Raw genomic sequence first — 13,406 nt, 5'->3', positions numbered from 1 at the left:
AAGTACATGTTTCTATAATTCAAAAATTTGTATAACTTTTTATTTATATTTCTTTTTACTTCGTTGTAAAAATCTTCAAGGTATTACAGACAATTACAGAATTTTACATTTTTTGAATTTTGAATCTGTTCAGAATTAAGCAAGTTATACAATTTTTCGTTAAAAATACAAACTTTTTCATTTGAAAGTCTCAGTAGGTAAAAAAATGTAAGCGTTTGATTGACATTTTACAAACTATTCTTAATTTAAAAATAATTAAAAATTTATACGCTCTTATTCAATTGCAAATCTTATTCAAATATTTTTTCAATCTAAAATATTCCATTTTAACCCCTTCAATTTGAAATTTTATAATTCACGACGTCATTTTTGTTTAATATGTAGTAATATTTTACTTCTCTTTTAAAATGAGAAATTATAAATCATTTATCAAAAACTAAAGAATTTTAGGCTAAATTATTTGAAATAAAAATCATGTAAGTTGAAAATATATTTAGAAGTTTTGAAATAATTCCCAAATAGTTTAAAACGTGAAAATATTTCAGAACATTAAAAATACAATGCAGTTTTTTGAAGACGCCGAACACAAATTTATAAGCTTTTTAAGCATTTGTATCAAAATTCCTAGAAAACCCAAAAGTATATTTTTTTGAAAAATTAATTCAAAAATAAGATTTATTAGGATTTCTAAAATGAAAAAAAAAGAATCTGGATGAACTATCAACGAACAGTGTAATAGCTCATATATTTATTTCAGAAATCTTGAGAAGATTTCAATAAGGTTCAAATCAAATGTAGATTTTTGAACAATTTGGAAAGGTAGAAAACTTTCTTCAGACTCCTGCATGGGAAGATTTCAAAATCTTCTCTTTTTTTAAAGTAGCATTTCATATGATTCCTACCAATGTCAACAAAATAAATATTATGGAAGATTTTGCTGTATATTTTTAAACTTACAAATATTTTTCAAATTTTGTAGATAAGAAACAGTTCGTTTTGAAAAATATTTGAAAGTTTTGAAAAAAAATTCTAAGAATAATTGAAAGTTTGAAAAGATTTCAAAGAAAATTTGTATTTTTGAAGATTTTGAAATAAAATTTTGAATTCTTTTAATGATTTGTAAAGATAACAAGATTATCACAAAAATTCTTAAGAGTCCCCTTTTCCAAAAAAGAAATTTCAAGATTTTAAAATACATATTTTTTTATTTTTAAGAATTTTTAAATAATTTTAGGAAAAATTATAATCGTTTTAGAAGATATGTAGGTTTAATGATTTTGAAACGATTTCCAGAAATTTTAAACAAAATGTTTTAAGATTTTTTAAAGGTATATTAAGAAAAGAAAAACTTTTCCTATAAGATTCCTGGGAAAATTATTCATGATATTTTATTTTTGACAATAATTTTTCAAGATTTTAAAAAATTTCTTAAGATTCCTAAAAATGTTTTAAAAATCGACTAGACTTTCAGACGATTTTTTTCATTTTGAAAGATTTTTATAGATTTCAGGAAATTATTTTCTTGTTTGAAGATTCATAATTTCAGTTTAAAATGCATTTACTATCTATTTACATAATTAAAACCTTTTTTTAATGCAACCATTTAGTGAAACTGTAAGTATTTCGTTGAAAATTCGTATTTTAGGTAGAGTTGAAAATGATCTTTTTAATCGAAAATTTATATCTTTGGCTTAAAGATTGAAAACTTTTTTTTAGAAAATCTCTCTATTTGTATGGTTAGAAATACAACTGCGGTTGAAAATAAACCTTTTTTGTTTGTTGAGTGGAGTTCAACTGTTTTTCATATAAAAATTCTGAGTAAATCGGCAAGAAATGAAAATCGAATTTTCTATTATTCACAAAAATAAAAAGTTTCTTCCGAGATTTGTATAAATGTAATAAGAATAACACATTTTCGATGCAAACAAATGATTTATTAGTTAAATTTCAAAAGTTATGATTTTCCTTCACTAAGCCTCTCAAATCCTACGTCAATATTGGCATGGAAGCGCTCTTTCAAAATGAATCTCTCTCACATAAAAATGATTTTTTAATTAAGAAAAAATATATTTTAATCCAAATTGTAGAATTTTGAAGCCAAAAGGAAGAATTTTCAGAAAATAGTTATTTTTTCAATTAAAGAATACTTTTCAGGCAAGAAAGAAAATTAATTGAACCAAATGGTTGAAATTTCAAGCTATAAAAACAAATTTCAACAAAAATGGTTGGATTTTTAACGCGAAAATATAAGTTTTCAACAAAAACGTTCATTTCCAACCAAATCGTTGAATTTTCAACAAAATAATCAAATTTTTAATCATATAATAAATTTTTTATCATAAAATTATTTAAATTTCAAAAGTTATGATTTTCCTTCTCCAAGCGAATATTTCCTTTCATAACCTACATCAATCCTGGCATGGAATGCCTCTTTCAAAATGAATCTCCCTCACATATTTAAAAGCTGCTCTCTAATTCAACAGCATTCCGGAAAGAGGATTCACCCCCAATCCGTGGATTTGGATTTGTGAATCAATGAATGAAAATAAACTTTGTAGTTTCTTTCTTGAAAGTGGTGGTAAGGCTCACAAAAAGCCGGGCTTAAATTGGCAACTGTTTACGTATTTAGATTATTTTAATTAAGGCATCCGAATAAATCCACTAGCGCATGCGTCTCTTCAGACTCGACTCTTATACATTAAACCGCGAGCGCCTGTTGCATCTAGTCTCACTTGACACTTCGAGCCGTGCGATTAAAAAAAAAGTTCTTCAGTGTCAGTTTCTCCATTCAAAACCCGGGAAGCTTTCAAAGAAGATCTCATTCTTTTTACTTCAAGTGTCGAGATTTTTCATAGTTTCAAGGAAAGAAGAATCTGATTGTAGCTGATTGAATATCAGTTGTTCATCAGAGGAGTTGTTTATAAATCAGTTTTGGAAGACGGAAGCTGATCCATCATCCAGAAAGCTGACAAAGGCTGATTGGAGATTAGTCGTTCATCAGAGGAGTTGTTTGCAAATCAGTTTTTGAAGACATCATCTGATACATTATCAAGAAAGCTGAAAAAGGCTGATTGAAGATCAGTGGTTCATTAGAGGAGTTGGCAAATCAGTGGTGGAGAACGAAATCCGACCCATCATCCAGAAAGCTGGGAAAAGCTGACTGAAGATCAGTTGTTTTCGAGTTAAGCCGAAAAACTGATCTAAGATCAGCTCCTTGCCAGGAAACCTAATTAATTCTGTTTGAGGGTCAGTTGTTTCGAAGAAGCTGTTTTTGTAGACGAAAAATCAGCTTTTCTTGGTCAGTGGTTTGCACATGTCTCAGACGATCGAGGAAGAAATGAAGGCCAACAAAGCAGCGACCAAAATCCAGGCAGGATTCAGAGGATACAGAGTTCGAAAGCAGCTGAAAGAATTTAAGAGAGCAAACAGCGATAGTGAAATTGATGATCCGTCAAGTCCTCCTTCGTTGAAGAGAGGAGATTCCAGGACATCTTTGGAGGAAAAATCAGCCACGAAAATCCAAGCTGGAATTCGTGGGTTTTTGGTGAGGAAAAGACACCAACAGGAACAGCAGGCTGCTACCAGAATTCAGGCTGGATTCCGAGGATTCAGGACGAGGAAGGCCCTGAAGCAAAAGGGACAGTGACTTTTTGGATTAAAAATTCAAGGGGAGGTGATGAGAGAGACTAAAAAGGACTCTTCTGATAGGATTAGTTACGTTTTATTATGGACTGATTTTCCATGGAGACTTGCTGAGGTTTTTTCACTGGATTTATGAAGGAGGACATTTCTGAATTCTGAAAATGTAAGGATTTTGAGTTCTCAAGGAAAATGACGAGTGAATGGAGATTTTAAAAACATTCTTTGACCCAAATTGCCTTTCTTAAAACTAATTAAAAAAACATTCCTTAATGATTTTTTTCGTTAGTTTTTTCATTATGTTTTGTATCAAAAGGGTAAAAATAACCTTCATTCACTCTTCAGGCGAATTAAAAGTTTTAATAAAAATAGTAAATAAAAAGAAGTAAGTTAGGACCTAAGCCTGATTCAAAGTCTTGAAAGCTATAAAAAATATTCTTGATTTGACAAAAACTTTCAATAATCAATTCGCGAAATTAATTAAAGCTTTTGGGTCATTTACACAATTAAATAATTAATGCCTCAATAATTACGAAGTTACGTAATCACGGAAGCAATTAACGTTTTCTAGTTTACAAGCCGAAGTCGTCAATTTAATCTTTAAATTATTTCAAATAATAGATACAAATTAGAAATGAACATATGCTTTGTGATTATTGGAAAATAATTTAAAATAAATAAATTTAAAAAGCGACAGTTTTTGCAATAACAAGTGACTCAGTGACCAAGAAACGGATTGCCTTTGTTCCACAAAGTGAAATAAGGTCTGTTATTGTATATCACACGTTTCCCTGACCAGTTTTCCTTGGGCCACCCACAAGATTTGTTCACCGAGAATCTCATTTTTTATTTATGACAAGAGTTTGTTTATTTTATTTTTTCTAATATTTATATTATTTGCTTTTACTAAATTTAAGATATTTTCAAAGCATTTAAAATGCTCGTATAATTGTTTATTCTATTTGGGCTAAATTAATATTTTTTAATTTTAATCAAATTGTTATTAATATTATTCTTATTCTTGTTTTATTCGAAATTGCTCAAAAGAATTTTTTATATTTGAAATGTGTGATAAAAAATTCAATTTTCAATTTTAAAAAAAAGTTTGAATTTGGTTTTTAGTTATTGAGTTTTCTAAAATTTTGAAGGTAATGAACAATCAAAAATTTCAACATCCAAAAAATTTTTTATTTCTTTTTAGCTATTGAGTTACTAAATCCATACAACAAAAATCTGATTAAAAAATATTATTAGATTTCAATCAAATAAAGGGGGATTTTTTTTGCTCGTAGCACACGTTTAAACGCAATAAAAAAAAATTTTGGACAATGATAAAAAATATATTTTTCAATTGTTCTAAAAATCATATTAGAAGTACGGTTTCGTCAGGATTTGTAGCATAATTTTTTGGATTTTATTGAGCCAAAATTTTCATTTTTAAAAACTTGCAGGTTGGTCCATTATGGAATGCTACTTTTCAGTTATACTAGTTTTACTACTTGGAAAACTACTATTTTTTCTAGGAATTTTGTATATGACTATAAAAACTACTAGTATTAATAGGGAAATATTAGTTTAACTATAAACATCACACAATACTAGTGGCATTACTAGCATTTTACTATTTTTGAGTAGTAACAAGTATTACTAGCAACAATTTTATCAATAGTAGTATTATTATACTAGGAGATATAGTAGAAATACTATAAATACTAGATACCAGGAATACTGCAATTATTACTAGAAAAATATTATTTTATGTGAATATTTATTTTATTATTTTATTCTTTAATTTCTCGTTTTCTTCTTTATTTTTTAAATTTAAAAATTACAAAAGCAACGATAGAATTAAAAAAAAAAATAAGCATTTTACTCCATAAATGGTAAAATAAAAAACATTTTTTGATACAAATAAAATTAACAATAACTAATGCATTGATGTAAAATCAAATGAATAAATAACTAAATAATTAAGGTTTTATTTAATTAAGAAACTTTTTTTCTAAAAAAAAATTTATAATAAAAAATAGTGTTTTGGATACTGAACACTAATGTCAAAGAGTTTTGAGTATATATGTTATCCGTAACCATTTTCGACATTATTTTCTTTTCCGTTGAAAAAAATTACCAGCAGGTTAACATTTTTTCGTTTAAATAATTTTATAAACAAATTACTGATTTTGCTACTTCTTAACGCACATAAGCTTAGCATCTTTGTTAAAAAAGCCTAAATGTTGCTTTTTTTCATTATATTTGTTTAAATCACTAATTTTAAAATGTAAGTTTGTTTATTAAATTTTATAATAATGTTATAATAATTCTTAATCCTTAAGGAATAATTTTTGCTTATTATTTGTTTATAAAAAATATTTTCGAGAATGTGTGTTTTTTCGCGACCTTATTTTTTGTCAAAAATATGCACAAATACTTTTCGCTACTTCACGGTTAATTAAAGGAAACTTCAAATATTACATTTATATCGTGTTTAATTTTGCGGTTTTTCCAGCGTCGAATAACAACAATTATGAATTGTTTTTTTCAAATAAACAATAAAAAATAGATATTTGGAAACTTTTTAATGATGGTCTTTGATTTTTTATGAATAATAGGGATAAAAATTATTAAAACAAATAAGATTAGCAGTTAATTTTCAATTAACGGTAGCTGCCAAAATATTCCACTAAATATTGCATTAAAAGAAATCGATGGCCTCCTTTGATATGGAATGCCCCAATTATTAAATTTACATTAATTAAATTTCAATTTTTATATTAAATCTAATGAATATTAATCAAATTTAATTATTTGTTTTCAAATAGGTTGGAATTTAATATGCAAATATAAAAAGAAAATATTATTTCATTTGCAGAGCCTCTTGAAGGGAAGCACGTAGATCCGCATTGAGGCTGATGGCATTGGCCCAGTTAGAGTGCATTGGGCAAGCCATCATCCTCTGGCTACCAGATGTTTTTCATTTTAAAAAATCAACTTTAAGGGACCATGGCAAGTCAATCTTCGCCTACGATGCGTGGCGGAAGCTTGGACCGACTTTGGATGTCTTATTCAATCTCCTTCTCAGATTTTTTTATTAATTTATTAATTTTCCATTTAATTATTAATTATGCAATCACATCCTAAAGCATCGAGCCTATCGAACAAAACAATTTTTGTAAACCTTTTTCATTAGGGAGAGTTTAAATATTACGTAACATTAAAAAAAAACGGGGGTGTTGTTTCATTACGGTCTGTTATGGGCGGGGGGAGGGGGTTGACTCGACTGCGTAACATTTTTATGAATATAGAATAAAATTAATTTAGAAATTTTTCTAAATTTTGTAAATTTTACATTATTGTATAAGATTAGGAAAAAATTCTATTTTCAACATTGTTCTACCACACTAGAATTTTCTAAAGATTTTTTATATTTTCAAAGAGATAAGAAAAACTAAATGATAGAAAAAACCTATTTTGAAGAATTCGAACAAAAATCTGAAGTTTTTAAAAATAATTTTGAAATATTTTGAGGTTAAATTTTAAATGGTTAGGTTTAATTAAAAAATAATAAATGTAAGAGTTGAAGATTTCAAAATGTATAGAAAAAGAATATGAAGGATTTTACGATAAATATTTTTATTTTCTTTTAATGGATTCTAAGAGAAAATTAGCACAGATTACAAAACAGTTTAAATGGTTTCGTAAAATTTTGGAAAAAAGTGCTTTTGCCATAATACATCATTTTATTTTTCAAAATTTGAGTGAGCTTAAGGGGAGTATTTAAAACGTTTTCAAAAGATTACTTAAATTGTCAAAGAAGAATTTGAAAGATTTTAAAACAAATTATTTTTATTTTTGCAGGATTAAAAGAGTTTTCACGAAAAATTGTAATAATTTTAAAATACTAGAATGTTCCAAAAATGTTAAAGGATTTAAAAAAATTATTTCCTTAAGATTTATGAGGAAATTTTGTATGATTTTTTATTTTGAAAAATGAACTTGAAGGGAAAATTGAAAAAGAATTCAGAGTATTTCAAAATATTTGAAGAGATTGAAAAAAAATGTTAATTGTAAAAGATTTAAGAATGCAGATTTTTTGAAGATTTTAATCTCAAACTTTAGAAGAATCAAAAGACTTTTTTTCAACTAAATAAACAAATTTTCTTAAAATTCCTAGGGAAATTTGGAACATTTTAAGACACATTTGTTACATTTTGAATGATATTTTTAATTTCTTCCAAACATCTGAAAGTCCTAAATATCTTTTAAAAAGGCTCGAATTTTTCCTATTATTTTGTAAAATCCTGTAAGAAAATATATTTTCTAAATTCTTTTTTGTCATATCTGGAAAAATTTGAAAAAACGTAAGGCTAATCTTTTACATTTGGAATGACCTCAAAATTTCAAGAAAAATTTAAGTCAGCTATAATTTTTTTAGGAAGTTAAGAGGTTTTGAATAGATTAAGAATATTTTTTAACTTGGAAACACTTCCGAAAATTTATCAAATATTTTTTATTTCTTCCTATAACTTCTAAAAGTCCTAAATATCCTTTGGAAAGGTAGGTAACGTAAATGTTACGCAAGAGGGGGAGGGGTAAAATGGGAAAAAATATCGTTACGTAATATGCGAACGCTCCTTTACTCTTTTTAAAATAATTTAACATTCATATTCATTTTGCTTGTTCCTTTTTAAATAATAAATCTCTAAATACAAAATTTATGATATTGAAACTATTCAAACTTTTAAAATTCGACTCCATCTAGATTTTATATTATTATATAGGATATAAATGTTTTTATGATAATAAAGTTCTTCCAATAGAATTAATGTAGAAACGTTTTTTCTATGCTTAAACTTAAATTAGGGAAAAAATTGTGCCTTCAGTTTCTCGAGTTCGATTAATTTGTTTATGAAAAATTCTTTTTTTGATCAAGGATAAGTTTTAAAATATGTCATCGAATAAGGATGTTAATTTAGATATTAAGCAAGTAATGTAATTATCATTAAGTAATTATTTTCATTGTGATAGTCCTGAAAAGTATGAAAGTTAGTTGATTGTTAATTATGTATAAAAAATATTCTAAGTTTAAGATTACTGTATTATTAGCTTTATGGTTCAGTTAAAGTTATCTCAATTATTGAAAAAAAATCTGTAAAATATAAGACAACACTTATTTTAATATATTGTAAAATATCATTTTTCGAAAGATTTTGTTACGTTCATCCTGAAATTTGGATTTTGTTTATCAAATTCAATTTCTTCTTTATATTTTTCAGTTTTATTTGTTAAATAAAATTAATTGAGACAACTCTGACTATATTTTTTAATAAGTTATCCGCCCCGTGAATTTGTACATACTTTTCTATTATTAAATACGTTGTAACGAATAAACAACATATCCTCCTATTTTCTATTCGTTTATGGATTCCCTGCTTCCTATTTATTTTTTACCTGAAAATAAATATTTTACTATGTTCCAAACTAATAAAAAGTAAAAGGTTTGAAACTAAATAACTACATTTTAATAATAAAATTGTATGAAGAGTAAGAACAAAATTCCAACACAAAATTTCTTAAATACTTGCTGTTTGAAAATACAAAAATTATAAATAATCTTTATTTAGACGTAACTAGATAAATATTATTCTCAAATTTGAAATTATTCAATAAAATCAAAGAATAAACTTTTAACACGTTCGAAAATAAATAGTGTAATGAGAAATTTAATGATTAATATTTAATTGGAAATAGTTAGAGAAAAGTATTATTATTAAAAATATTAATTTAAAGAATTTAGAAAAAATGTTCTATATAAAAATAATGAAGTCTCTTGTCTCACCAAAAGGTAGCAGCACGTATGCAAGTAGTGAATTTAAAGCAGATAAAAAGATTTTTCTTTTACCGTCTGTTGATTTACAGTGAATTTATTAATTAACAAAAGATACCCAAAAAGATAAATTTTCAACAAATTACATCAACTTTCAGCAAAACAATTGATGTTTGTTTATCTTAAAGAAATAACCATTAAATTAAACCAAAAAATATGAAATTACTACCAAAGAGATTCATCTTCAAAAAAAAAAACAAAAAAAACAACTAATTTTTAATAAAGTAGTTCAAATTTCAACCAATAATAGAAAAGTTTAATTTCCAGATAAAAATAATTAATTTTTAACAACAACAAAAAAGAAAGAATGTAAAAACCAAGAAGTAAATTTTTACAATAATGAATTTCAAACCAAACAGTTGACTTTTTAACAAAGAAACTTAATTTTTTACCAAATAAGAAGAATTTTTATCAAAATACATACATTTTCTACCATGAATACTAATCTTCTACCAAAAAAGAAGAATTTTCAATAAATCACATCGATTTTCAAATGAATTAGTTGAATTTTAAAAATAGAAAAGATTAATTATTAACTAAAAGTGTAATAGTTATTATTATTTTAAAAAACTAATTTTCCACAAAACAGTTGAATTTTCTTCCAACTTGTTAAAATGTCAGGAGAAACAGACGTCTTTTAAAAATGGAATAGCTCAATTTTTAATTAAAAAATAGTAATTTTGGATTAAAAAAACAAACAGACAAATTTTCTACACAAAAGTTGAATATTCAACCAAACTGTTACATTTTCAACCAAGTTCACTTTTAAAAAAATAATTTAAACCAACAAAAAAATAATAATTTTTATCAATGTAGTTCCATTTTCAACCAAAGAGATGAATTTTCCATTCAAATTATGAATCTTCAAAACAAAACAAAAAGAATTAATTATTAAGCAAACCGTAGACTTAAACCAAAAAAGACGAAATTATTAGAAAAAATATGAATATTTAAATAAAAAAGGGAAATGTCAACAAAAGTAAAATTTTCAACTAAATAGATGAATTTTCAAGAAAAAAAAATTAAATTTTATTAACTTTATTCAAATTTCAACCAAAAATGAAGCAGTTACATATTCAAATAGAAAAATTAATTCTTTACAAAAAAAAGCAATTAAAAAAAAAGAAGTGAAGTTTTACAAAAATAAATTTCAAACCAAACAGTTGACTTTTTAACCAATATAATTAATTTTTTACCAGAAAAGAAGAATTTTCAACCAAATAAATCAATTTTTAACCAAAAGTTAAATTTTCCACAAAGGAGAATAATTTTCTACCAGAAAAGAAGAATTTTCTCAAATTACATGAATTTTCAATTAAATAGTGTAATTTTTAAACGTGAATAAATTAATTATTAACTACAAATGGAATCAAGTTGATGAAATTTTAAGATAAACAGACAAATTTTCTGAATAAAAGTAGAATTTTCAACCAAGTAATTAAATGCTCACATCACTTTTTTTAAAATCTGATTTTGATCAATTTACTTTGATTTTCAATCAAATAGTTAAATTTTGAAACTGAAAAAGATCAATTATTAACCGAAAAAGGAATAGTTTAATTTACAATCAGGAAAACAAATTAACAATGAAGAAAAAGACGAATTTTCTACCAAAAATAAGAATTTTAACAAAACAGATCAATTGTGAGCCAAGTTCACTTAAAAAATTATCAAAATATGCAATGGCCTCAACCTAAACAGATTAATTTTCAACCAAATAGTTGCATTTTTGCTCACGAAAGATGAAATTTATAATAAAAAAGATAAATTTTCGAACCAAAAATACAAATTTTCAACAAAATACTTGAAATGTTAATTAAAAAAAATTTCAGTCAATACAAATTTTAACCAAAAAATAATTGAAAATGTTTGAATACCTTTTTCAATGTATGTATTAATTTTAATGAAGATGAATTACAAATCCAATTTTACAACTAAACCATTGAATTTGCAAGTAAGTACATAATATTAATCTAATTAATATTTATAATATTTAATATTAAACTATAATATTAAATTTTAATGCATACTTACGGATTTCATTTAAAAAATTTAATTTATGAGTTACTATTAAATTTCTTAACTAAGCAGTTAGCCAAATTTGAGGTTTCAATCAACTACTTTCAACAAATTGTTTAGAATAAACAATCAATTAAACGACAAGCGTGGAGCTTATAAACAATATTTTAATATCAATTGATTAAATTTAATAATACCTTGTTATTTTTAAAAGTAAAATGTTAACTATGTTGATCTGAATTTTGTTCAAAAATAAAGAAAAATAAATTCCTTATAGTTCATGACAATTCATTTTTGCTTTTTAATGTATTCTGTAATTGTAGGTAAATTGTAACATTTTATTTTGATAAACCCCATGTCATTTTCCTTATCCCAGTATTCCTAACTAAATGGACAGAGTCTCTATACGTTTGATTCTATCATTTTCCATCTTTCTTCCAATCTGCAATCACCTCTATTCTTTTGAATCCCAATCTCCCTATCTATGTCTATCCGCCACATACCCACATGTATCCTTTTCATTCCACTCCCAATCCCTATTCTAGTGTTTCTTTCTAAATAATTCCTTAGCTTATTCACGCCTATCGTTTTCTATTCATTAGGAAATTTAAAATCTTGTCTTTCTTTTTCAATCCCTGTATTCTGATCTCATTGAATCTTTTTTCTATATTTTGTAAAATCTAAGATAGTCTTATCTTTTTGAATCCCAATCTTTCTATCTAAATGAATCCACCACTTATCCACCTCTATCTTTTTCTATCCGTTGGGCAATCTTAAATTTCCTCTTTCTTTTCTAATCCCTATTTTTCTATCCAAGTGAATTCGTTTCCATCTTTTCTGCAATATAAGATAGCCCTATCTTCTTGAATCTCAGTCTGTCTATCTTAATGAATTCTCCACTTATCCACATCTATCCTTTTCTATCCGTTGGGCAATAAAATATTTCGTCTATCTTTTATAATCCATATTTTCCTATCCAAATGAATCCATTTCAATCTTTTCTGAAATATAAGGTAGCCCTTTCTTCTTGAATCTCAGTCTTCCTATCTAAATGAATCCACAGCTTACCCACATCTATCCTTTTCTATCCGTTGGGTAATAACAAATTTCATCTATCCTTTTTAATCCCTATTTTTCTGTCCATGTGAATCCATTTCTATCTTTTCTGAAATATAAGGTAGCCCTTTCTTCTTGAAACTCAGTTTTTCTATCTCAATGGATCCATCACTTATCCACCTCTATCCTTTTCTATCTGTGGGGCAATCTTAAATTTCGTCTTTCTTTTTTAATCCCTATTTTCCTATCCAAGTGAATCCATTTCCATCTTTTCTGAAATATATATCAGCCCTATCTTCTTGAATTCCAGTCTTTCTATCTAAATGAATCCACCACTTACCCATCTCTATACTTTTCTATCCGTTGGCCAATCTTAAATTTCGTCTTTCTTTTCTAATTTCTATTTTACTAACCAAGTGAATTAATTTCCCTCTTTCCTGAAATATAAGATAGCCCTATCTTCTTGAATCTCAGTCTTTCTATCTAAATGAATCCACAGCTTATCCATTTCTACCCTTTTCTATCCTTTGGGCGATCTTAAATTTCGTCTATCCTTTTTAATCCCTATTTTTCTGTCCATGTGAATCTATCTCTTACTGTTCTGAAACATAAGATAGCTTTATCTTCCTGCATCCCAGGCTTTCTATCTAAATGAATCCACCACTTATCTCTATCCTTTTCTATTCGCTAGACAATAACAAATTTCGTTTATTCTTTTCCATTCCTATTTTCCTATTTAAGTGAATCCATTTCCATCTTTTCTAAAGAATAAGACAGCCCCATCTTCTTGAATCCTAATTTTTGTATC

General features: G+C 26.0%; 1 protein-coding gene across 1 annotated transcript; it reads left to right on the top strand.

The window, feature by feature from the left end:
* Nucleotides 1–2,736: 2,736 nt before the first annotated feature.
* LOC117173427 (neuromodulin) lies at nt 2,737–6,926 on the top strand. Its single transcript, XM_033361987.1, has 2 exons — nt 2,737–3,805; nt 6,509–6,926. Exon 1 carries the CDS (start codon nt 3,314–3,316, stop codon nt 3,644–3,646), a length of 333 nt encoding a protein of 110 aa, XP_033217878.1. The 5' UTR covers nt 2,737–3,313; the 3' UTR covers nt 3,647–3,805; nt 6,509–6,926.
* Nucleotides 6,927–13,406: the final 6,480 nt, after the last annotated feature.

Source organism: Belonocnema kinseyi, chromosome 5 (genome assembly GCF_010883055.1).
Source record: "Belonocnema kinseyi isolate 2016_QV_RU_SX_M_011 chromosome 5, B_treatae_v1, whole genome shotgun sequence".
Classification (NCBI taxonomy): domain Eukaryota; kingdom Metazoa; phylum Arthropoda; class Insecta; order Hymenoptera; family Cynipidae; genus Belonocnema; species Belonocnema kinseyi.
The sequence above is the reverse complement of the archived record's forward strand: the minus strand, read 5'-3'. Positions and strand labels throughout refer to the sequence as shown.

Bases quoted from the DNA above. Each gene is read 5' to 3' on its own strand.
- LOC117173427 (XM_033361987.1), top strand. From the start codon at position 3,314: ATGTCTCAGACGATCGAGGAAGAAATGAAGGCCAACAAAGCAGCGACC.